The sequence below is a fragment of the Schistocerca cancellata genome, chromosome 2, assembly GCF_023864275.1.
Source record: "Schistocerca cancellata isolate TAMUIC-IGC-003103 chromosome 2, iqSchCanc2.1, whole genome shotgun sequence".
Classification (NCBI taxonomy): domain Eukaryota; kingdom Metazoa; phylum Arthropoda; class Insecta; order Orthoptera; family Acrididae; genus Schistocerca; species Schistocerca cancellata.
In genome coordinates this window covers 101,437,910-101,463,037 of record NC_064627.1, presented here as the reverse complement: position 1 = coordinate 101,463,037, position 25,128 = coordinate 101,437,910, and the positions used below count along the sequence as shown (strand labels likewise).

The following is a 25,128-nucleotide window of genomic DNA, read 5'->3' as shown; positions in this document are numbered from 1 at the left end:
AAAGTGGATGGAGTCCTACCCTTCCTAGATGTCCTGATAAAAAGGAGAACTGACAGTATGTTGGGCCAGCATGTACTGAGAAATAATGCACACCAATCCATACATACCTACATGCAGACAGCTGCAACCAGCTGGTACGAAGAAACAGAGGGTTCAAAACATTGGTACATAGGGCTTGCACCCTATCCAACCTGAGAGTATCAACAAGAATTTGAACATCTGAGGAAGGTGTTTTGGATGAATGGCTACAAAGAGAGGCAATTCAAAGAGCCCTACATCATACACTGACTGTACAATTTGTGGAAATATAAGAGGTTTCACACAAGAATGCAGCCACTGTGTTTATTCATTTTGTGGCACATTATCTGGAAAGATAGGATGAACTGCGGGAAACACCCTGTGAAGACTGTCTTCTGGGTACCAGCTAAAACACTGGCACTGCTCAATACTGATACGAATGATCTCGGACCACAGATGTCTAGGGTCTATCAGATTTCCTGCCAATGTGGTACACATAAGTTGAATGGTGCATACTGATGAAGATCATTGCCGTGAACACCAACATCGGGCCAAACTGTTGCAACCTAACAAGATGTCTGTTGTGGAACACTGTCTATTAGAATTACATCTAACTTCTGGGACTGTGTCATAAAGAATCTATTGAGATTAATTGTGATAGTGGCCCACATGTTTTGAAGCTATTTTGAGTAAGCTCTAGGAGTTTCACTGAGAAACCCTTGCACATCCTAAGTACAGACCCAGTCTCTCCCAATTTTGGAACCTTGATCAATGAATTCTTGGCTGTCGATTTGCTCCAAAAATTTTTTATGAAGGCATTGATTGTTTTATCTCACAGTTGGATTAATTTATTAATTGTTATGGTGATTGGTGATTACTTTTGAAATAATAAACAGTTTACTTAGTTTCTTCCCCTCTGTCTCCTTTTCATTTGATTGTCTTTTATACAACTTGATAGAAAGCAAGACCATAGATTAGCACAGAAGTCAAACAACTCAACAAACCCCCCCCCCCCCCCCCAGGAAATGTGCTGGTAATGAATAATACTGCTTCTATTCCTGAAAATGACTTCAATTCAGTCAGGAAGAAAGCCCACAAGCTTCCTAAGGTATGCCGTATTCAGGTGTTCCGAACAGGCCCAAACATATTCCACAGGATTTTGATCAGGTGATTTAGCAGACCACTGAAAGCAAGATGGTGTGTGAGAGAGTTCATTAAACCAGGAACATATGTGTGCACTTTGAGAACACAGCTATTATCATGGGAGTGTCCACAGAATCATTTGGGATCATTTTCAGTTTAACATAAATGAGTGTATTGAATTCACAGTATGAAAACTATCCCAAAACGTCATGGCACCATCTCTGGCCTGGCTTACACCCTCTTCACATGGCACATTAAATGCCTCACTGGGCCATTGGCACACTTCACTTCGCATCATCTGAAAAGAGGCAAATCTTGTCTTGCTGAACACATTAAATGCCTCCAGTCTGCTACAGCTCAGTTTCTGTGTTGTTTGGCCCACTGGAGCTGAGCAGCCTTTGTGTGAGACTCCCAATACCAAATGTCTATCAGACACAATTCCCTTAACAATGTTCAGTCAGAAAATAGTTGACACACACCTGCATCCACTGGCAATAGTAATTCCTATTTGGTTTGAAATTCACTGTCATTGACAAGGTATGTCACTCATCTCTGGTCCCTGTCACTCAGGATCTTTTTATGAACACAGTTTCCATATCACATTACATGGCTGTGTTTGGTGCAACATTCCTCCTTGAAGACACATTGGACAGTCTACATTGATACACCAAACAATCAGGTAACTTTGCTCACATTGTGTTATTGGACTTGTACAAATGCTGTAGCTTTTTTGTAACATTCCGTCACATCTGCACTGATTCCATACCACCCACGCCTGACTGGTGTGCCCGTGCACACACACACACACACACACACACACACACACACACACACACACACACACACACACACAGCAACGAAGCATACCAGTGTGGGATTTGTGTCTGTGCTGAGACACCATGATTGGCCTCATTTGAACTCTTCCGTCGAGAGGGTGAACTTGGAGTAGGAGTGGCTGCTTAGGACGGATATAGGGTCCCATATTGGTTTGATTCCTGTGGATGCTATCGATAGGTGGGACTACACTAGGCATGGCCTTCACCTCAATAGGAAAGGGAACGGAAAACTGTCTGGGTTGATTGCAGAAAACGTAAGGGGGGACACTGTCACAAGTGGTAAAATACCAGTGGTCACAGGTGTCAGAAGGATGCCTTTTTTTAGGATAAGGAAGGCGAAAAGAAAACGAGTTTTAAGAGAGATTGGCAGACTCACTCAGTTTGAGAAAACAGATGAACAGGAGTCAGACTTTAGCATACAGCCTCCATTTAAACAATGTTTAACAGAAAGTAATCAGAAACTGCCAGTTCATCTTCGCCAAAGCAGTTACGAGGGCGGTTCAGAAAGTAACCTCCGATCGGTCACAGTGCGGGTTGTGGGAGGAGTAGCGACGCCATCTGTGCGTTCACGCACTCAACAGGTCAGTCGGCATCAAGCCGTGGTCGAGTGAACGTCGTACCTGCGCTAGTTTAGTTTTTGTGGCAGTTTGAAATGTGTGCTGCAATAGAAAACCCCGCCAAATGTGAAGTGCGTGCTGTCATAAGGTTTTTTACAGCCAAAGGATATTCTGCAGCAGCTATTCATCGTGAGCTTTGTGCCGTGTACGGACCAAGAGTTATGAGTGAAGGAGTTGTCCGTGAATGGGTACGTTTATTTAAAAGTGGACGAGAAAACGTTCATGATGAAGAGAGGAGTGGTAGACGATCATTGGTGACTGACGAACTCGTTCAGACAGTTGATGCAAAAGTTCGTGAAAATCGACGTTTCTCAATGTCGGAGTTGTCTACTGGTTTTCCACAGATTTCTAAGACTCTCTTGTATGAGATAGTGACAGCAAGATTGGGTTACCGTAAGTTCTGTGCACGATGGGTGCCCAAAATTCTTACCGACCACCACAAAACTCAAAGAATGGCCTCTGCATTAGACTTTCTGTCACGTTATGAGGACGAAGGAGAACCATTGTTAAACAGAATCGTGACCGGTGACGAAACCTGGATTAAGTACGTGAACCCTGAGACAAAAGAACAATCAAAGATGTGGGCACATTCAAATTTGCCTACCAAACCAAGAAAAGCCTCGCAAGATTTTTCTGCCAGAAAACTGATGGCAACGGTGTTTTGGGATGCCAAAGGGGTGTTGTTGGTTGAATTCATGGAACGTGGTACGACCATTAATCAAGACGTGTACTGTGAAACAATAAAAAAGTTACGACGGGCTATAGAGAACAAACGCCGTGGTATGCTGACTTCCGGTATCGTTTTTTTGCACGATAACGCCCGTCCTCACTCTGCTCGCAGAACAACGGCCCTTCTTGAGTCCTTCAAGTGGGACGTTATCAACCATCCACCTTACAGCCCAGACCTGGCGCCAAGTGATTATCACCTCTTCATGCATTTGAAGAAATGGCTCGGGTCACAGCGGTTTGATGACGACGATGAGCTCAAAGATGCGGTCACAGGCTGGCTCCAGGCACAAGCGGGTGATTTTTATGCAGAAGGAATTTCAAAGCTTGTGAAGAGATACGATAAGTGCCTCAATCGCTATGGAGACTATGTAGAAAAATAGTGCAAAGATGTAGTTGTAAGATGTCTATATTAAAATATTTTTATTTAACTTGGTGTATTTTTTTAAATCAACCGGAGGTTACTTTCTGAACGGCCCTCGTATAATCCAATTAGTATGCAGTATCAGTCATCTTTATTACACCAGAACATTCTGGAACTCAGAAATAAAGTTGATGAACTACTCATTTGTATTGATGAAATGAATTCATCTAACCAAATTGACATAATCTGCCTCTCTGAACATCAAGTGACCTCTGGTATAGATATGTTAGACATTTCAGGACTTAAGCTAGCTTCCTACTTCTGCAGAGTAGATAAGGATGGAGGAGAAGTTGCCACATTTATTAAAAGCTGCCATAAATTCAAGAACATAGACATTAATAAATTCTCTTTAGAGCAGCATCTAGAAGCATGTGCACAGAAGTAGAGTTCCATAACAGATCCTATATAACAGTAACTATTTACCGTGCACATGCAGGAAATTATAATCTATTTATAAATCATCTAGAAGCTCTTTTGGGTTATTTAACAGGAAGAAACAAAGAAATTTTGATTGCTGGTGACTTTAATACAGATTTTCTAATGCAGTCTTCCAGTAAACATTTACTGCAGTTAGTAATGTTGTCTTTCAATCTACTACATAAAACCTGTAACAAATGGACTATCAGATCATGACATGCAGCTCCTTGTTTTAGATGTAAATTCTAAGTATATTATCAAGACTGCTAAATCTGAGTACAGGAGAGTAGTCAGTCAACCAAAAACTGGGTGTTTTAGAAAACTGCTCAAAGATATGAACTGGATAGATGTTTATAGTGCTCATGGCATGAATGAAAAATATAACACATTCATGAACAATGTCACTACCATGTTTGAAAACTGTTTTCCTCTAAAAGTTACTCAAATTAAACAGAAGTCTATAATAAAACCATGGATTACACAAGGAATAAAGATTTCCTGTAAGACAAAAAGGAAAATGTATCTGTCCACCAAGAATAGCTCCAATGCTGATGATTTAGCTAAATACAAGGAATACTGTAAAATATTAAAAAAAGTAATTCAGACATCTAAACAAATGCACTACGAGAAGAAGATAGCAATGTCAGGGAACAAAATAAAAACAATATGGGATATAGTGGAAGAGGAGACTGGTAGATCCAGAAAGGAACAGGAGCAAATAGCATTAAAGGTAGAAGACACATTAGTAACCAATGGGCATAGTGTCACAAATCTATTTAACAAGTACTTTATAGCCGTTACTGATAAAATGGGATTGTCGGGATCAGTAAATAATGCCCTTGAATATCTGAAACTAGCCTTTACAAATAGCTTCAGGTACATGAATATGTCACTCACTTCAAAAAAAGAAATAACTTCCATAATAAAATCTTTAAAAACAGAGCATTCTAGTGGCTACAATGAAATATCAACAAAGTTAATTAAGGCATGTTCTTGTGAGTTTAGTACAATTCTAAGTTACTTGTGTAACCAGTCAATTATAACTCGGACATTTCCTGACTGGCTAAAATATGCAGATGTTAAGCCTCTGTTCAAGAAAGGGGATAAAGAGATACCATCAAACTACAGACCAATTTCACTTTTGCCAGCATTCTCAAAAATTTTAGAAAAAGTAATGTACAGGCAGCTTCTCAAGCATCCGACCACAAATAACATATTATCAAGAACATAGTTTGGATATCTGAAGGGTTCTGATATCGAGAAGGCTATTTACACCTACAGTGAAAATGTACTTAATTCATTAAATAACAAATTAAAAGCAGCAGGTATTTTCTATGATTTGTCAAAGGCATTTGATTGTATGAACCATGACATCCTTTTAAACAAATTAGAATTCTATGGTGTCACGGGCAGTGCTGCAAAATGGTTCAAGTCATAACTCGCTAACAGGAAACAAAGGGTATCAGTATAAGGGACTAGTGAATTAAGTCAGCAGTCATCATCAGAATGGGAAGAAATTACATGTAGTGTCCCACAAGGATCCATCTTAGGGCCATTGCTTTTTCTTGTGTACATTAATGATCTCTCATCAGTTATACTGCCAGAAGCAGAGTTCGTTTTGTTTTCAGATGACACAGATATTGCAATAAATAGTATGTCGAGTGTAGTTCTAGAAAGATCTGCTAATGATATTTTCATGGATATTAATAAATGGTTTAAAGCCAACTCACTGACATTAAACTTCGAAAAGACTCACTATATGTAATTCAGAACCTGTAAGAGGTTTCCACCCAGCACATGCATAAAGTATGAAGAAGAGCAGATAGAAGTGGTTGACAGTCCTAAATTCCTGGGATTACAACTTGATGATAAATTCAGTTGGGAGGAGCACACCACAGAACTGCAGAAACACCTTACCAAATCTGTATTTGCAATTCGACTGTTAGCTGACATAGGCGACATAAAAATGAAAAAACGTGCATACTTTGCCTACTTTCATTCCATAATGTCATATGGTATAATATTTTGGGGCATCTCTTCAAGTCAAACAAAAGTTTTCAGAGTCCAAAAGCATGTAATACAATTTATTTGTGGAGTAAATTCATGGACATCCTGTAGAAACTTCTTCAAAGAGCTGGGTACACTAACTACTGCCTCTCAGTATATTTACTCCTTAATGAAATTTGTCCTAAATAATACATCTCTTTTTCCAACAAACAGCTCAGTTCATACATACAATACCAGGAACAAAAATTATCTGCACAAGGACTTAGAAGCACTTACTTTAGTTCAAAAAGGGGTCCACTACTCAGGAACACTCATCTTCAATAATTTGCCAGCAAACATAAAAAATTTAGTTACAAATAAAGATCAGTTTAAAAGGAGCCTGAAAGACTTAGTAGTGGCCAACTCCTTCTACTCCACTGATGAATTTTTTAATATGAAACAAATGATGTATTGTATATATTCATACTACTGGTATTGTTATTCCAGCTTTTTTTAAACAAAAAAAAAAAAAGGACATATTCCACATCCACGAGGATCCCCTCAGCATGGATCTATGGAATGAAAAACTACTCTAATCTAATCTAATCACTTCACTTTTATGACTTATGCCAGCTATGGAAGGTCACATGTCAGCATGCCACCAGCTCTACGCAATCTACAGCACTTCAAAGTGACCGGAGTGCTCTTTTTAAGGAGGTGCCTAATATTCTGTCTGGGGAGTGAGAGCTTATCATATAGCATAAATGAATTATGACCACAACTGTGAGAGAACTAGGAAAGTCCTGATGGATGATAAACTGTTTGCAATTCATCTAACATATTTAGCTCCCCAACCCCACCCACCCACCCACCCCCTGCTCTCCACAACATGCTATCTCACTGTTTGCTAGGAACATAGACTCATGCAATATAGACCACCATCAGACATGTGCTGGCCAAGTATCAACACAGATACACCTAATGCCATTACAACAGCAGAAATTCTAAATCCCGTTTATTTTTCAGATCCCATTATGAAGAGAAACACTATTAATTGGCTAAAAGGAGAGACTATACAGTACATTTCAATGAAAGAAGAGAAGAACAAGGAGGACTTTCGCACATACCTGATAATACAGTACCTCAAATTCAAATAAATAAAAAAGTACAATGAAGAATTTACCATTTTTAAACCAAATTATACCATAAATATAACAAAACAAAAATTATGCACCCTGTGAAATTCCCTGATGTATAACGACCTCAACATTTACTTTGCCTCTTTCTCAAAATTTTACATCCATATTCCATACAATGAGAAAATAAGATTTGAGTTACTTACCCTACAGAATAAGAACTGTTGTGCATTTGATTTTAGGCAGAGAAGGTTAAAATCAATCAAAGACAATTACTGCCATTCTCTACATAACACTTGAATACATACTGCTGCACCAGGCTGTCTGCATGCTACACTTTGAAGATTCCACTGACGGCATCTGCACATGCTGGCCACTGGAGGCTGCCTGCAGTGGGCCACACAACTTGTGAACATGGCATGGCATCCACCACGCCATCTAAGAGAACCCTGCTCTTTATACATACTGTGCAGTAGGCACTCACCCTCATATTGTGTTCATCCTTATTGTCAGCAACTGCCTGTAGCAGTGCCTGGATTGTTTCTATATTTGTGTCTATGTTCTCAATTGCTGTTTGCTTGTATGAGGAAGAAGAATAAACTTGGGTTCACTGTGGCTGTGCTGTTTGTTTGTGTCTTACAGTACAAAACAAATGGCAGAAGAAGCCAGAAAGGCATCCTCGCCTGCAATGGAAATATGAGCACTGTAACTACATATAAAGGCTGTTTTTGAATCTTACTTCTGGGGAGAGGAGAGAAGTGAAAGGGGGGGGGGGGCTGAATCATGTAATGTGGCAGTCATTTCATTTCTGTCTTTTGGTTTCATAATTTATAAACAGTGGGCAAGTATCAGATTGCTAATCCAAAGTCTTAATTGATTTCTTGCTTCTGCCAATAATATGACAGTTTTGATTATATGTTCAATTGTAGGCCCCTATAACTGTCTGGGTAAGTCAGTTGAAAATATGCCCATGACTAGTGAAGCACTGCAGTCTTCAAATAGTTCCATTCCTCTTCTAATATTACTTCATCTTCTTAATCCTCATAATTGTGGCAGATGTCTTTAACTATTCCAATTGGTGTTTGTTAATAGTAATACAATAACAGTGACAAAATTCTATACCACAAAATTAAACAACCTGTAGGTACCTGGAAAAATATGTTTTGTATCTGTGGAAACCACACTGTTTGCAATGAAGACTTCACTGCCTCAATCTGCTTGATGATAGTTTGTTGAAAATCTCCCAAATCCCATGCTCTCCTGTTGGTTGTAAATTCGTCAATATTGATTAGCCTCAGATCACTGGAAGAGAAATGGAAATCAAATATGACTGTGTTTATCTAAGTAAATGATTCAATTTATTTAAAATTATGCTGACATTAATGTTTTATGATTTCAATAATTGGCCAATAGAGGCAAATTTAGTTCATGTATGGTAAATAGTTAAATACACTGTTAAATGTTTATTCAAGAGGAATAAATACTTCAACAAAACTTTGCAGTTATTGCAGGTGTATGGTATTATTTTAAAGTAAACATCATGTCATAATTGCTGCACTGCTTTACAACTCAGCATTATTAACACAACTGTATACACCACTACATGAACAAAACTGGCATTTGACTATGCTGACAAAGACAGTAGCCATGTGTTTTCATAGCTATGCTTTTTTGTCCTTCTTCACCTGGTTGACCAATATAATGTTTCCTAATTTCCAACTGATTTTATTACTTCATTTTTGTGTACAATATTTCTATGAAGCCACCTTCTTAATGTGCTAATAACACCTTCAAAAAGCAAACAGGCCACTCTTTACAATATTGTTTGTGATCTTGCAATCATCAGCTTAATAGGAGATCGGATAACATACTATCAATAAAGAATCTCATATTGAAGAACCTTATAAAAGAACTATCTTTCAGTCTGAGGTCTCAGACAACTGTCACATGTAAAGAATCACATACTGATACATAGTCACAGTTGCAACTAACATTTGAAAAGAGTGTTCACTTATGGCTTCAGTAAGCATGGTTAGACAGTTTCAGAAGAACAATCACAGGATTCATTCATCAGGTTCTGTATATAACAAAAAGAAAATTTGGGAAAGGGAAAACATCAAGACATCAATTAACAATGGACAAGAAAATCATCCAAACTTAATATGTGTACTGTATTAACAGTATGGTAACTTATGACTATACTGTTCATGTTTATGCCCAATAAACGGCAAAATGGTGTAAAATCGTAAAAGAGGCATCCCTGCACTTGCGGATCAGTATGAGTGCAATTTCACTCACAGCATAAGGAGTTCACTCTGCAAGGTGCCAACAGCCACTTCAAAGGACAGATGAACAGGAAGATGGCAGCAGCTGATCCAGAATGAGTGGCTGCAAACAATACCTGACCCAGACCAGGGACAGAACCTGGTTGGGACCCCTTCTGCCTGTGTGGAAAGAAGTGGGAAGCAATCTCACTACTGTTTCCTTAGACATGCACTTTACTGACGTTCATGTAACAGATTCTGAACTTAAAATATCTCCTTACAGAGATCTCCAAGAGGAGGAATACATTGAGGCCACATACTGAAAGTTAGAAATTCAGAAGAAATTAAGTAAAAAGAGGGAATGGACTGCCATAAATAGAAAATTGAATACTTTTGATACATCTATCTCAAGGCAAATTATAAAATTCCATACATGAGAAAATACAGACAAAAAACTGAATGTACTTACTACAGCCAAAATAATAATAATAGTTTAGATAATCAATTGTTCCACTCATGACATTAGAGTTACAGAGTTGGGATACAACAGGCAAGAGAATGAAAGGCAATTTATGAAACTAAGATATTTAAATAACAATAATGAAAAATTCTGTGAGGGACCAATGCATAAAATAAAGGCAAGGCAATCACTTGCCTATGGTGATTCGATGCATGGAGCACAGTAACAGGTAACAGAAAACAGCATTCACATTAGCTTTCGACCACTAGCTCATTTTCTAGTAATAGTACACACATTCACACACTGAACCACACAGACTTGGAAATGCACACTCCCAAGCACACACCACTAATTTGAGTATTTATTAATCCAACAAAGATACAAAAATAGAGAGATGCAAGAAGTTACCTACAGATTACAGAAAGAAGGAAAAACTATGACAACTATTTTGTAGGAAATTCAGCATGGTTTAACCAGATAACATCAATGAAAGATGGGAAAAAATGTAAAAAATATTTAAATAAGAAAGCAATACAAGTGCTAAGATTAAGGCCTAGAGAGAGAATGTGGAAAGTGTAGATAACTGACCAAAGATCAATAAACTGACAGAAATGACGAAGAAGAAAAATGTAAACATGGAAGAATGAAAAAGAATATACAAGAGTTTAAATAATGAATTAAGAAGGCAGGCAGACTGAGTCACATAGAAATTGATCAGGAAGGAATATAACAATTTAGTTAACAGTTAGAGAGAGATGACAGGTATGAGTATATAGGAGTGTTGGCGTTGATGTTGGACGAGGGACAAAGAAATCATACAGGTAGAGAGGGTGAATGGTAGGATGGTGCACAGCCCATGTGAAATTGAACAGATGTGGAAAGAAATACTGAGAAATTATATGAAGGGGAAAGATGATAGTAGACAGAATAACTTGAACTGGAAGTAGTGAATGAAGTAATAAAGGGCTATAACATTCTCTGGAGTCAACTGGAGACAGCTTTTAAGGAAATGAAAACTGGAAAGGCTACAGTGGTTGATGAGCTCCAACAGAAACACTAATAACGGAAATATACTCAAAGAGAGAGTGGCCTAATGGCATCTTGAAATCAATCTTTGCATCTCTCACAAAGAAAACACCAGAAAATGTGAGGAATGTAGGTATTTTAAGTCTGAAACCACATGTAGCCAAGGTTTAACTGAGATTGGTGAACATATGAGTGTATAGTAAGCTAAACAGCATCATGGAACAAAAGTATCATTTCAGAACAGGTGTAAAGTAAGTAAATTCATATGCGATGATTGGCTAAGAGTCCATTAAGAGGGATTTTCAGCCACCTGTGTGCAAGTTCTTTCAACTGGATGCCATTTTGGTGACTTGTACTTCCTTAACCTCCCTCAGTATTCCTACCAGGGAAAGAGGATCTATAGTTAAATATGGAATCCGAATCACATGTCGTTCTTAGCATATCTTCACATCACTGAGAGATGAAGGCTAGCACAAAGACAGGCTGAAGAAGATGGGGGCACAATAGGTATAACATCCTTACTTTTACTTCAAGCCTCAGGAAACAGGTACATAGAAAATAACAGGAAGGTTTATTCTGTTTTTTATTTATTTGCCAAAAGGTTTTGACTGAATAAGGTGGGATGGACTCATTTTTATTACAAGAAAATATGGCATCAACTGGAAACAAATAATACTGATTTAGTAGTTATACACTAAGCAAAACTGGTGGAAACTTAATGGAGAGAATAGGAATAGGAAGAGGAGTCAAGGAAGGATGTTGCATTTCACCTATGCTATTTAACATCTATCCAGAAGAGATTCTATCACAGTGCATGGATGAAGTGAGAGGAGTGAGTGTAGGAGGCCAAAGGTGACATATATATGTTGTGCTGACAGCATGTTAGTTTTAGTGAGTCCAAGAAAGTGCTTAATGAAATGGTGGAAGATCTAAACAGCAAATGCTAAGAATTACAATTCCAATGACTTGGGAAATATTATAAAACAGAATCTAAAACATGGCAGGGATTTCATGAGATATACATAGGAGGAAGCATATATTGACTGATTCTTCTAAGAAAACACACTCTCTGAACTCCAACAGTACCCACAGCATGATGCAAAACAGCTCTCATGCAGTGACTGGCCCTGGAGTTAGCTGAGCATCTCTGCAATGCTTTCATGCTTATCAAATGGAACTGTAACAAAATGTGCTGCTCTTCTTTGGCTCTGCTCTAATTCCTTTGTTATCAATCCTATCTGGTACTGATCCTGGACTGCCAAACAATATTAAAGGATTCACTGAACAAAGGTTTTATAAGCTACCCTCCTTTGCTGGTGAAGTACATTTCCTGAGGATTCTTCCAACAAATCTCATTATCGCATCTGCCTTACTTGCGGTTAATTTTATGTGGTCATTCCATTTTAAATATGTGAATGGACTTATTCACATATTGCTAGACATTTTTTAGAAGTAAGTGCAGCTAGTGATGTTCTGTAATCATGTAATTATACAATGAAGTGTCTTTTTGTGTAGATATATTCAATACGTTACATTTGTTTGTACTGAGAATCAACTGCCACGCCCAGTGCCAAGTATTGATACTCTGTCGGTCTTCCTGCATTTCACTACAAATTTCCAAAATTGCAAAGTCTCTGTATACAACAGCACCATGTACATAAAAGCCTCATGGAAATTCTGCCATTATCTACTTGGTCGTTTGTATATATTGCGAAAAGTACTAACTTCAATGTCTGCTTGTATCAGTTGACTACTATACCAGTAACATCGTACAGAGGAGAAGCATTAACATTTAGAAAGAAAGATAAAGAAAAACTGTGAAAGCTCAAAGGAAAATTAGTCAGAAAAATTTTTGAACTGGTGTATGATGGAAATAGCATGAAATAAAAGATAAGAAAAAATGAATAATTAAGAGAGCTGTACAAATACTGTAACAATGATGTTACAGTAAAGAAGAGACAGCTGAACTGGGCAGGCCATATAACAAGAATGACAAAAACAGACTACCTAAAATAACATTCAGCAGGATAACAGATGGAATGAGGGGAAGGTTGAGACACAGAATTAAATGGCAAGATAACATCCACAAGGACATAGCTAGGATAAACATAAAGACCAAATGGACAAACAGTGCACTCAATAGAAACAAATGGAAGAGGCTTGTAGACCAGGGATATAGCTGAAAAGTCCCTTGCCACATGTATAACACAAATTAAAGTATATGAAAAGTAATGGTTCGAAAACACTACCTCGGTGTACATCTGAAGTTGTTTATCACATCCAAATACTTCTCTTTACCAAGAATGTCATACTGTGTTCTGTTTACTAGGAACTCCTCAGTCTAATCACATACTTGGCCTGTTATTCCATACGCTTGTGTTTTGTTCGCTAGATGGCAGCATGGAACTGAATCAAGAACCTTTCTGAAGTCATGGAACACAATATCAACCAGAGTACTGTATCTACTGCTTTCTGGGTCTCATGAATGAACACGGTGAGCTGGATTTCACATGATTGTTGTTCCCAGAACCCATGTTGATTCTAACAGAGAAGATTTTCAAACATCAGATATACAGAGTGATTTTTTCCACCATGTACAAACTCTAGGGAATTGTTGCTAAGAAGATATGGTACAAAAAGACCCAATGGACTTATGTCTGGAAATGCATAGTTTCCATACTAGAGAACATTTATCCAATCATACATTCTTACAGAGACTGCAGTCTAATACACTATGTACCATGCAGCCACAGTTACAGTATGTGTTGAAAATGGTTTCCATGTGCCTCAATGCATGCATCTACGCATGTAGCATGTTCTGTCTCACACACTTACAATGGCCAGGCTGCACCTAAACAGTATCACAGACAGCATGAATATGCTGCTCCTGTGTCTCCACATCTGGAATAGACTCTGCATACACAATAACTTTGAAATGGCCCAATGACCAGAAATCGCATGGGTTGAGATCCAGTGAATTGAGCAGGCCATGCAACTGGACCCTCTCATCCTACCCATTGACCAGGAAGACATGGTTGAGATGCAAAGTGGTCTGGAGCACCATCATGTAGCAGCCACACAATCGAATCATCAACATCAACAGCACTTCTTGTACCAGGGGAGGCAAAGTCATCCACAAGAAACACCAATAGTTCCAGTCTGTTAGGCAATGTGGAACAAAGACTGGTCCCAAAATATGGTCGCCAATTATCCTAGCCCACACATTCCAGCTGCGTCAATGCTGATGATTTGCTGTCAGCATACCATGAGGCCCTGCATACTATTTCACGGATGACTGTTATGAAAGTTGAAGATACCAGTCTGCATAAAAGTGGCTTCATCTGTGAATAGGATGGATGACAGATCCCAGAATTGTGGTTGCCTGGTGAAGAAACCAGTGACAAAACTACTCCCAATGTGGAAAGTCTGTCGCTAGTAAGCCCTGCACACACTGTTAATGATGAGGGCAGTATCAGTTGTCAAAGATAATGTTCCACACAGTCGTCTGGCTTTACCCTGTACTGGCAGGCAATGGCCCGAATATGGAACAATTGTGTACAACACTATCACATCCACTACAAGGTGAGCCAGCAAGAGAAGTGAATTGCACATCCTCCATAAAGTGAGTCCACGAGAGAAGTGAATTGGACACAATGTTGCCAATTCCTATGGCAGGAGGGACACTATGGCATGACATATGAGGAACAGTACAATCCTCTAGGAGGAAATCATGCACACTGTAACTGTGGTTGCATGATACAGTGCATGGTAGACTGGAGTCTCTGTAACAAAGTATGACTGAATAAAAGGTCTCTAGCAGAAAATATGCATTTCCAGACGTAAATTCACCAGACCTCTTTTGTTCTGTATCCTCTCATCGATCAATCCCTTGTTTGTACACAATGGAAAAAAATCACCCCATATACACCTATAGTTTTGTGCATCTCTTTGATGATACTTCTTGAAAATGGGAATGGCCTGTGCTTTATTCCAGTCATCAGGAACATTTCACTCCTCCAGAGACCTATGGACACTGCTGCTAGAAGAAAAGAAACTTCTTTCACATACTTTATGTAGAGTCATACTGGTGTCCCAGCAGGTCCAGTGGCCTTTCTTCTGATGGGCAATTTCAGTTGCTTTTTTATTCAATGGTTTCCTACTTTTATATCTGTCATTTTGTCATTTGCGTGGAAATTTAGAGGGGAGCTAAAGTGTGATCTTCCTCTATGAAACAGTTTTGGAAAAATATGTTATTTCATCCTTTTCTGTGTCTTCCTCTATTTCAATGCCACTGTGGTCGCAGAATGTCTGGGTAGATGGCTTCCATCCATTTGCTGATTAACATACGACCAAAACTACTTACAATTTTCTGAGAAGTTAGTAGCTAGAATCTTACAGTTAAATTCATTGAAAACTACAGGCATGGGTCTCCTTATATTAACTGTGGCTTCATTTAGTTTTTATTTGCCTGTGAGGCTTTGGCTATGTTTAAATTTGCAGTGAGCCTCTCTTTGCTTTCATAGCAGCTTTCCAATACACTTGCCAAACCACACTGGATCTTTTCCGGTCATCATAACTTTGAGCAGCATGTAGCTTTCTAAAGCATATTGTACAGTGCTCCTGAACTTTGTCCACTCATACTCAACATTGTCAGTGTGTACACCCTCAACATAATGTTTTGTATATGGCATTTAGAACAATTTCACATGATTTCCTCATCTCTATTACTTTAATCATTTGAGTCTCCCAGACTACAGCAGCTAAGTTGAAATCTTCACCTAAAGCTATAAAATGATCAGGAAATTTATGCAAAATATTCTACAAGTTTCCCCACAGATGAGGCAGGGATCACCCAAATAATTTTGCTTTCTAAATCTGTACTAATCTGACTAGACATTATCGTATTTTTTATGATTATAAAAATACCTTCACCACCAGCATTCAACATATTTTTCAATAACATAGTTCTCTATTACTAGTACCTTGTATTGAGATTGTGTAGATCACAGTTCAGCTGCAACTAACTTTCACTGTCAGAAACACAAACCATTAACGAACCGAGGCATAAAATTATTGTAACAGCCTCAATATTTTTTATCCTTTTTCTGGGGCTGAGGAAGAGGGGTAAGGATCCACATGACACACCACCAGTGCTGATGCTGCATTATCAGCATTGATGTTGTGGTGCTTCCCAGGTGATCAATGAGTTTTTGCCAATAAGATCATGTGAGTTTTAGCAACAGTGAATCTAGGGGGCAGCTCTCTCTCTCTCTCTCTCTCTCTCTCTCTCTCTCTCTCTCTCTTTCTGTCCTTAGGATGTATCTCATCAGTCTTGGAGAGACTGAAGTTATCTACGATGCCTCCCCCTATGCAGGACCTACATATCCCTTCTTTCTCATAAGTCACTTTGTTGTCAATTGTGCATCCTTGTTATTATTCACAGTCTGTCCTTTTTAAAGATCTTCAAAATATCTTGAGCTGCACTTGAAATGTTTATTTGTCGCACCAGATACAGAGGTGCCAACAACTGCATGTAAATCCATTTCTACAACATGACAACTGTCATGGCAGGTGAGTCTTGAAACGTAACAGCTAGGAGTTTTCCTTTTCTTTAGAGTTTTCTTATCACCAGATTCTCACTCACATTAATTTGAAAGCTAATAACATGTCAATAATAATCCTAAGCTTAATCAAATATGGACAATATATGTATACAACACTTTGGGAATTGTTATAATGTAATAAACCTGTTCAAAGTATTCTTTAGGCCTCAAGTAGGAATATCTGACTACTTTCAATGTGAATGAGACTGTAGTCCCACACAGTTCATATACTGTGTAATGGTATTTTATGTTGATTTATACTCTGTTATTTTCTAATATGAGTCAAAATTCACTGTATTCCATTAATTTTCTGTTTTAACAATCACCAAAATTCTAGAAAAATCTATATAAGGCGCATCTGGGACCACTGTTATAGGCTCTTTCTGCTCAGTCTTTTGAGGTGGCCTCCTTGCCACTCTGATTTGTAAATATGTAATCGATTCCTAGAGGCACTGTTGTACCATTGTTTGTTTCATTACTCAAATGACTTCAAGACAGAACCAATTATGTTGAAACTCATGATCACATGTGACATGAATTAATCTGAGCATCTTACCCACTTCAGTCAGTTATTGTTATACCACAATTTGCACATTTTTCTTTTCTACAGCAACAGCAGCACATCAGCTTTACAATGCAGATAACTCCAATTAAGTGTGTTCAACAAGCTCACCTAACAATTCATTTTCTACAGATACTGATAATTAACTGATAACTTCAAGAATCTTTATTATGAATTATTAAATTTACTAACTTTATTAAGTGTATTGTATTAATTGACTTTCAAGTATTTGATCTCAGCCAGGGAGACTTTTCAGTTGGTGGTGGAGATGGGATCAACATTAAGTTCTCACTGGAGTGCTTACTCAATTCTGAATTTTTGGGTATATTTCAGTGACATATTGTAAACCATCAGTATCTGAAACAAAATTTGAACAAAGAAAAGAATAAAGAAGGATGAACAACTGTTTGTATAAAATATGATGCAAGTTTTAACTGTGATCATGGCAAACTACAACACTGTACAACTGAACCAGTACAACTGAACCAGCAGCAACATCATCATTTGCAACAAGGTATTTCCAAAAATGTTTTCTATTTTTATTCAAAGTGATAGTGAGTGCAGGTTTTTTAATTTTATTTTAAGTGGTATTTCTGAGTAGTTAAATATTTGAGAAATATGGGGGATGTAAATGTACAAAATGTCAATGAAAGAAGGGCGAGGAGGAGTATGTGGATTTACAGAAGAATAATGACAATGTAGTGAGGAGAGTCACAGTAGTGTAGAGTCTGAAGGTGAAGCAGTAGATTGCACAGTAAGTAAGGTCTGTACACCTTTATTTTGGTTTGATGAGACAGAAGGCATGAACAGTAGGAGTAGCAACAGTTTGTTTGATAGAATAGCGAATTTAATAAAAGAAACTTCAGAAAAACAGGGTCAGAAACTTGATAAATAGAATAAACAAGTCAATGACAGGTTTGATAACCTAGAAAATTGTGTTATGGGGCAAGCAGAAGCTTTGAATGTAGTGAATAAAGACTTAACTAAAACAAAAATCAAAATAAGGCAAACAGTAGAAAAACAGAAAGGCTTCTGAACACTATGGTTAATTTAAAAGAGGTTTTCAAAAATGAACATCACAAATCCAGTGAAAATATTCAGGGAGTTGACATTAGGACCAAAAGGTCAGAAACAACAATAGTTCATGAAATCAACAGTAATGATACAAATTTCAAGTAAAAAATGAAACACAAACTCTAAATACAAAAGTAGAAGAAACAATTAAAAGTTTTAATGACAATTTTTTGAAATTTGATGCTGACGCATGTGTGAGAAGTATTAAAAATGTAAACCAAAAGTAGGTTAACTTGAAGAAAGTATTGTAACTAGAAATTTTTACAGTAATAATAATAATATCTGGAGTACTATTAACATCAAAAAGTTTCCAAGTGATAATAAAATCCATCTAGTAGATTTCATTTGCCAATGTAAAGATAAAGTTTTCATCAATATGTCAGGTAACTTGAAAATCAAATTTGTAAAAAAGAATTTAAACAGTGAGACCCTGTCATGAGCAAATCAGATTATTAATCCAGATATGCATTTGGAAAAATATGAAAGATGTTTGAGGAGCTACTTTTGGTCAGAAACCAAACAATAAAAAATAAAGCCAGAGTCTTCTAAATGGAGCTTGCTTTAGAGGTGGTAGGTCACAGAATGAAAACCTTTTGTGAAGAACAGATTAAAACATAATTACACCTAGAAAAACCTTTATACAAAATGAATCAAAATCAAAATCAAGAATGGCAGCCAAAAAAATTGGTCTTGTGTGTATGAACTGCATTAGCGTGAATGTGTGTGTGTGTGTGTGTGTGTGTGTGTGTGTGTGTGTGTGTTTTCCATTTCAGAAGAAGGTCTTCTGGCCGAAAGCTTATGTGTTTAGTAGTCTTTTGTTGTGCCTGAAAGATTTGGACATTGTGGATCACTGAAGTGTATTCAAAAAATTCGGAAAAACATGTATTTTCAGAACTCTGAAAAAAGAGTCAGAAGGTTTCTAGCTAACTGTGGTAAATGTCAAAGAGTAAAGGTTAGCAACAAACTGATTAGAGGCTATTTGCAAAGTATTATATCCAATAAACACATGGGTTTAGGAGGCATTGACTTGTTTGAAATACTGCCAAGTGGTAAAATTGGCTTCCAATACATATTTGTTATGGCAGTTTTGTTCTCAAAACATGTAAAATTTTATGCTTTGAAGAATGCAACCAGCACGAAACTCATTACTGAAATCACAAAGGACTATTTTAACACAGTAGGCAACCCAAAAAGAATTTTATCTGATAATGGAAACCAATGCACACCAAACCTATGGAAAGAATTTATCGAAGACTACGACATTAAATATACTCATTTCCACTTACTCATCAAGTTGTAAACCGAATGAACAATACATTAGAGAAATAAACCATTTATCTAGAACCTACTGCAGTAAGGATAATTCATATTGGTTAGAATAAATTAGTAGTTTTGAAGATGCACTAAATAGCTTACATCATACCACAACAGGATTCTCATCTTACAAAGTTTTGTATAACAAGAAACTCACATATCTCGTTAGTGAATTCATTGAATTCCCAGTATGCAAAAGCATATCTGTCACTGACAGAGAGGATATTGTAAGAGAAACTATGAAACAGTATTATAGTAAGAGAAAGCAGAGACATGATAGGAAAATAAAACCTGCACAATTTAAAATTGGAGATTTAGTGCTATCAAAAAGTTATAGAAAATCCAAAGCAGTAAGCAACGAAATTAAGAATTTTTTTTTATATTCACGTAAGACACAGTGAAATTCATGAAAACCCATATCCTAATGCTCACAGGCTCATTTACCCAAAATCAAAGAAGTTTTATGGGTTCAACTGAAAAACAAGTGAAACTATACAATCATCCTGACTAAGTTGACATCTTTTAGATGCCAGTTTCTTTATTCAGAAATTTTATACCACTCTGGAATTTTATTCACACACATCTCATCATTACATATACCCTGTAGAGAAAGAAAGAGAAGAATACCCTCAGGGGGATGCATTAGGCGTGGGCCAAGCACAGCACCCTAGCCATGTGACATTTTCTGATGTCACATTCCTCTCTTTTCCTATTGTTTATACCCTTTCTATACACACACAACAGAACACATACCCATACAAAACTTGAAATATACAGTTCACATACACTTGAAAATTCTTCGTGCACATACTGATTTGAAATTCCTGGCACTCGTTTTGCACATATACATCAACCGCTAATATTACCAAAATATACAGTGTGAGCACAAAGTCTTGCCCTGATTTGACATAATAATTTACATTTGATGCCATTACACAGGTTAGTGTTACTAGCTATTTTTCAGACCACTTACATTAGCAAACCTCAACATTGTGTTCCCTGGATAGCTCGGAGAAAGTCGAGGCGGTATTCCAGTTCCCGCCAGGTGTTTCGTAACATGGGTTCTGTCACAGTAACCGAAGCAGCTTATATCCTAGCCTTCAGTTTGTTGATGTCAGCAACTGGTGTGACGAAGACTCTGTCCTTGATATAGCCCCAGGAAAAAAAGTCAAGGGGCGTAATGTCTGGAAAGGGGAGTAATGTCCGGATCGGTGGATTGGAACGAATGGTCCAACACCCTGGCCAACCCGCTCTCCAGACATTACGCCCCGACTTTTTTTTCTGGGGCTATATCAAGGACATAGTCTTCGTCACCCCAGTTGCTGACGTCAACGAACTGAAGGCTAGGATACAAGCTGCTGTGGGTACTGTGACAGAATACATGTTACGAAACACTTGGCGGGAACTGGAATACCACCTCGACATTCTCCGAGCTACCAAGGGAGCACACGTTGAGGTTTAGTAATGTAAGTGGTCTTTAAAAAAAACTAGTAGCACTAACCTATATAACGGCATCAAATATAAATTATTATGTCAAAGAGTTATTCTGTAATAAATTGTTAAAATCAGGGCAAGACTTCGTGCTCACCCTGTATATTCCTTTTGGATGTAGCCTGCCAGTATGCTGATTGTGTCAAGGATGGAAACAATTCTACATGTCCATTCCTTTAGGCATGAGAAAACTGATAATAAATCATCTATACTCACCTACCTGAAAGTATTTGCAGAATGTATTGCTTACAAAAACCAACATTCGTCACTTTGGTTATTGTCAAATGATTTATTACATACAAAGTTGTATTGATTCTACAGTACTTTGCATATTCCTCACTTCTGTCTGTATTAAACCAACACATGTTCTTTGCTTACTGTCATTCAATTTATTACACACAGGGTTATATGAATTCTGTAGCAATTCCCTTTTTATTCACATGCTTATGAAAACTTACTCTTGTCACTTAGTTTATATATTTGGTTGGTTAGACCTACATTTGGCCTTTAGATTGTTTATATGAAGCTACACTTGGGGCTTTGCTTAACTTCACTCTGTTAATTACACACTTAGTTGCATAAACCTACATTTGTCACAATGCTTGGAGAGTTACTTGAAATTGTATAAAGTTACACTTATATGGATGTCGATTACCTATACAAATATTTGAATGAACTTCTGCCTCTTTCATTACATACAAGAATTTATGAACATTCAGTTTGCTTTTACATATTACATGGAAAAACCATACACACATACACATATTTGCAATTTTGGGAGATCCTAGTATGTTGTTGCATAATTTGTTGAGTGAGTCTCTCATCCTATTACACTAGCATATACACTGTCACTATCTTTTACACACTTTGATGACCTGGTATCCCAAAAGCAGTTAATAGATTAAATATGAACTGAGGTAACACACTTGTTTTCTCATTGTATAAAGCTATGAGACTTTGATAATATTGAAGTTAAGAACAATAGTAACCTGAAGTGATGAGTTTCTGCTTACTCAGTGTCATTTATTTGTAACTTTGAAGACACATTTACTTGATATGATGATGAAATTTGTACCTACCTTGAACATTACTTTGAAATTTACACTAATCATACACTGCATTCTGTTACATTATCATGACGACTATGACATCGCTCATAAGAAGTGGTAGATAGAACGAAGCAATACTGTTAATACTTTGATTACTACAGCTCTAAAAGTTTATTCTCTCATGCGAGACTGATTAATTATCATACATATAATCACATACATTCATGATTTGCTGTGCAGAGATTTACCATGTTGCACAGAGAAATTTAATATGAGGCATACAAAAGAGATTTGTAATTAGTAATTCTACAGTTGTGAGTGAAAAATTAAATAGTGCACTGAGAAATTGTTAACATAATTTGCAATTTATGCAGAAAAAAGGTCATATGACTTTGCATTTGCTTGTGGAAGAAGGATTGCCTTAAGGTTAATATCTTTTGTCTGTACTGGATACATACTCTGATGTCTAACATTGATGATATTTTCTTGGAAGTTTCATTTGGCTTGAGCTGTCTCTGACCAAAAATAATGATTACAATAATAGAAGTAGGGGGAGATTTGAGTTTTGCCCATGATAGGAAAAGTTTGCTTACATTTTAAAACAAGTATGCAACAACATCACTTCTGGATAAGCAAGTAATAGGATGTAATGTGAAAAAGTTCCTGTAAAAGTATGTGCATATTTAATTTATTAACTGGAGTTCACAGTACTATGATTCATATATATTTGTTTTTTTGTTAATGAGCCATGTTTTGTAAATGAAAGACAGACTTTACAAATACATAGACTAAAGATTGGGGATCTCCTGGCCAACAATGCCATATGATCTTTTTTTTTTAACTCTTTGTTAGACTGAGACTAGATTATTCTGATATAAAATGATACATGATCTTTGAAGTTGGGTCTTACTTGGGATAGCGAAAGATTACTATTATGATGCGCTATGCTGTGAATCTTGGGAAAAAGTAGACTGAGAGTAAATTACTTGTTAGTAGGATTACTGTACCTGCATCCTACACAATTTTTTAAAAAAAATATAATGGAAACTGAAACATTATTAACGAGCGTAAAACATTTGCAAAATGAAATATGTTACAAATGTACAGTGGCTAAAATCAAAGTTAGAAGTTTTGCTTCCTGTCTCCTCAGATTCCAAAGATTGAAAAACAAGGTTTTTTTTCTTTGCAACACCAATTGAACTGTCATTCTCATTTGAAAGTAAAGTTTTATTACCTGTCATATTATGTAAACTGCATTATTAAGAATAACTTATTTTACACTTAATATCTGTACTTGTCAGAATAATGAAATGTCTTGTCACTTGAATTACAGTAGCAAGTGTTACCTGAAATCTAATTAGCGATCAATAAACTGCATATGGAATATTATTATAGGACATCCATTACTTGATACTTATTAATGTATTACATTATTATCTGCAAGCCTATAAATACAAAACAATGACAGTAATCATACTTAAGTATTTACTTTGTCTGCAATATCGTCATTACTTCTTTCGATTTTGAATCATACTGGTATAATGACAATGTGAATGGTTATTCAATTTTATCTTGAAGTTCTAAAATTCATACCTGTTCATCAGATTTAATTAGGAATGATACAACTAATGTAATAATGTTTGGTGCATCTGTGGGCCTTGTAAATTTGTGCCAAGTTAGAAAGCATACATTGCACCTTTCATTCAAATTGTACGTTTCACACAAATGTTTATGCCATTGGTATTCTGATTATGTAAATTTGTATCATACATACACAACAGAAGATGTGTATTATCATTTTCACTTGTAACTTACAGAAATGTAAAATCTGTACCTACCTGCTGTTACTCGAATAGGCTTCAAAAGTTTCGTCCAGCCTTGAGGCATAAAAATGTTTTTCTTGGGGGGGGGGGGGGGGTCAGGGGAGTGAAACATTACAGCTAGAACCTTCCATCTTCTTTAAAGTTTGTTAACACCAGATTCTCACTCAGAATATTAATTAATTGAAAAGCTAAAAACTTGTCAACAATACTCCTAAGTATAGCCAAATATGTACAATATACCTAATACTACACTTGGGGCGCTATGATGATGGGATAAACCTGCACAATGTATTCCTTATGCCTCAACTACATGCTGTAATTGGTAGGAATGTTTGAAACCATACTATTTACTTAAATTACTAAACTACAGTTATGATCATTGTGTATGATGCACATTTTCAGCCTGATGTTATTTGAAACTAAAAGACAGAATTAAATGAAAACATGAATCTTACTATGTAACTGCAAAGCATTATCCTGACTGTGTGAAATATAACTTAGTAACAAGAACAATAATTATGAATAATGTGAACAAACTACTTTAAGGAATTTCCACACTATTTTTTGAAAGTCTGTTATTACTAAAATGGAATATATTTTTAGTGAAGCTAGGAAACACGCTACAAAAAAAATTTCATTCAATGTTTTTCACAAAATCTGCTAAAATGCAATAGGCCTACGTATTGTTATATTTACATATCTGATTATTTTAATTGTGAATGAGACTGTTGTCTAACAAGGTTCATATACTGCATAACGGTATTTTATTTTGCTATCTATACTATTTTATTATCTATTCTGTGTCAAAATTTACTGTATTTCGTTAAATTTCAGTTTTAACAATAACCAAAATTCTAGAAAAAATGTATACAGGACCCATGCTGGACCACTGTTATAAGCCAGTTTTGCTCACTCTTTTGAGGTGGCCTCTGATTTGTAAATATGTAATCAATTCTTAGAGGCACCCACTGTACCAATTTAATTCTGTTGTACCATGGCTTGTTTCATTACTTGAATGACTTCAAGACAGAAATAAAATATGTTGAAACTAAAAAACATGTGTGGCATGAATTAATACGAGCATATTGTCCACTTAGGTCAGTCATTTTTGTACCAGAATTTGAAATTTTTTTTTCTTTTCTACAGCAACAGCAGCAAA

General features: G+C 36.7%; 1 protein-coding gene across 1 annotated transcript in view; it reads right to left on the bottom strand.

Annotated features, from left to right (window-relative positions):
- LOC126161364 (dynein axonemal heavy chain 7) overlaps positions 1-25,128 on the bottom strand; it is a 1,035,864-nt gene that overhangs the window by 932,054 nt on the left and 78,682 nt on the right. Inside the window, exon 2 of the mRNA XM_049917134.1 lies at positions 8,452-8,605. Coding sequence (XP_049773091.1) covers positions 8,452-8,605 — 154 coding nt within the window. The remainder of the gene's footprint in view (positions 1-8,451; positions 8,606-25,128) is intronic.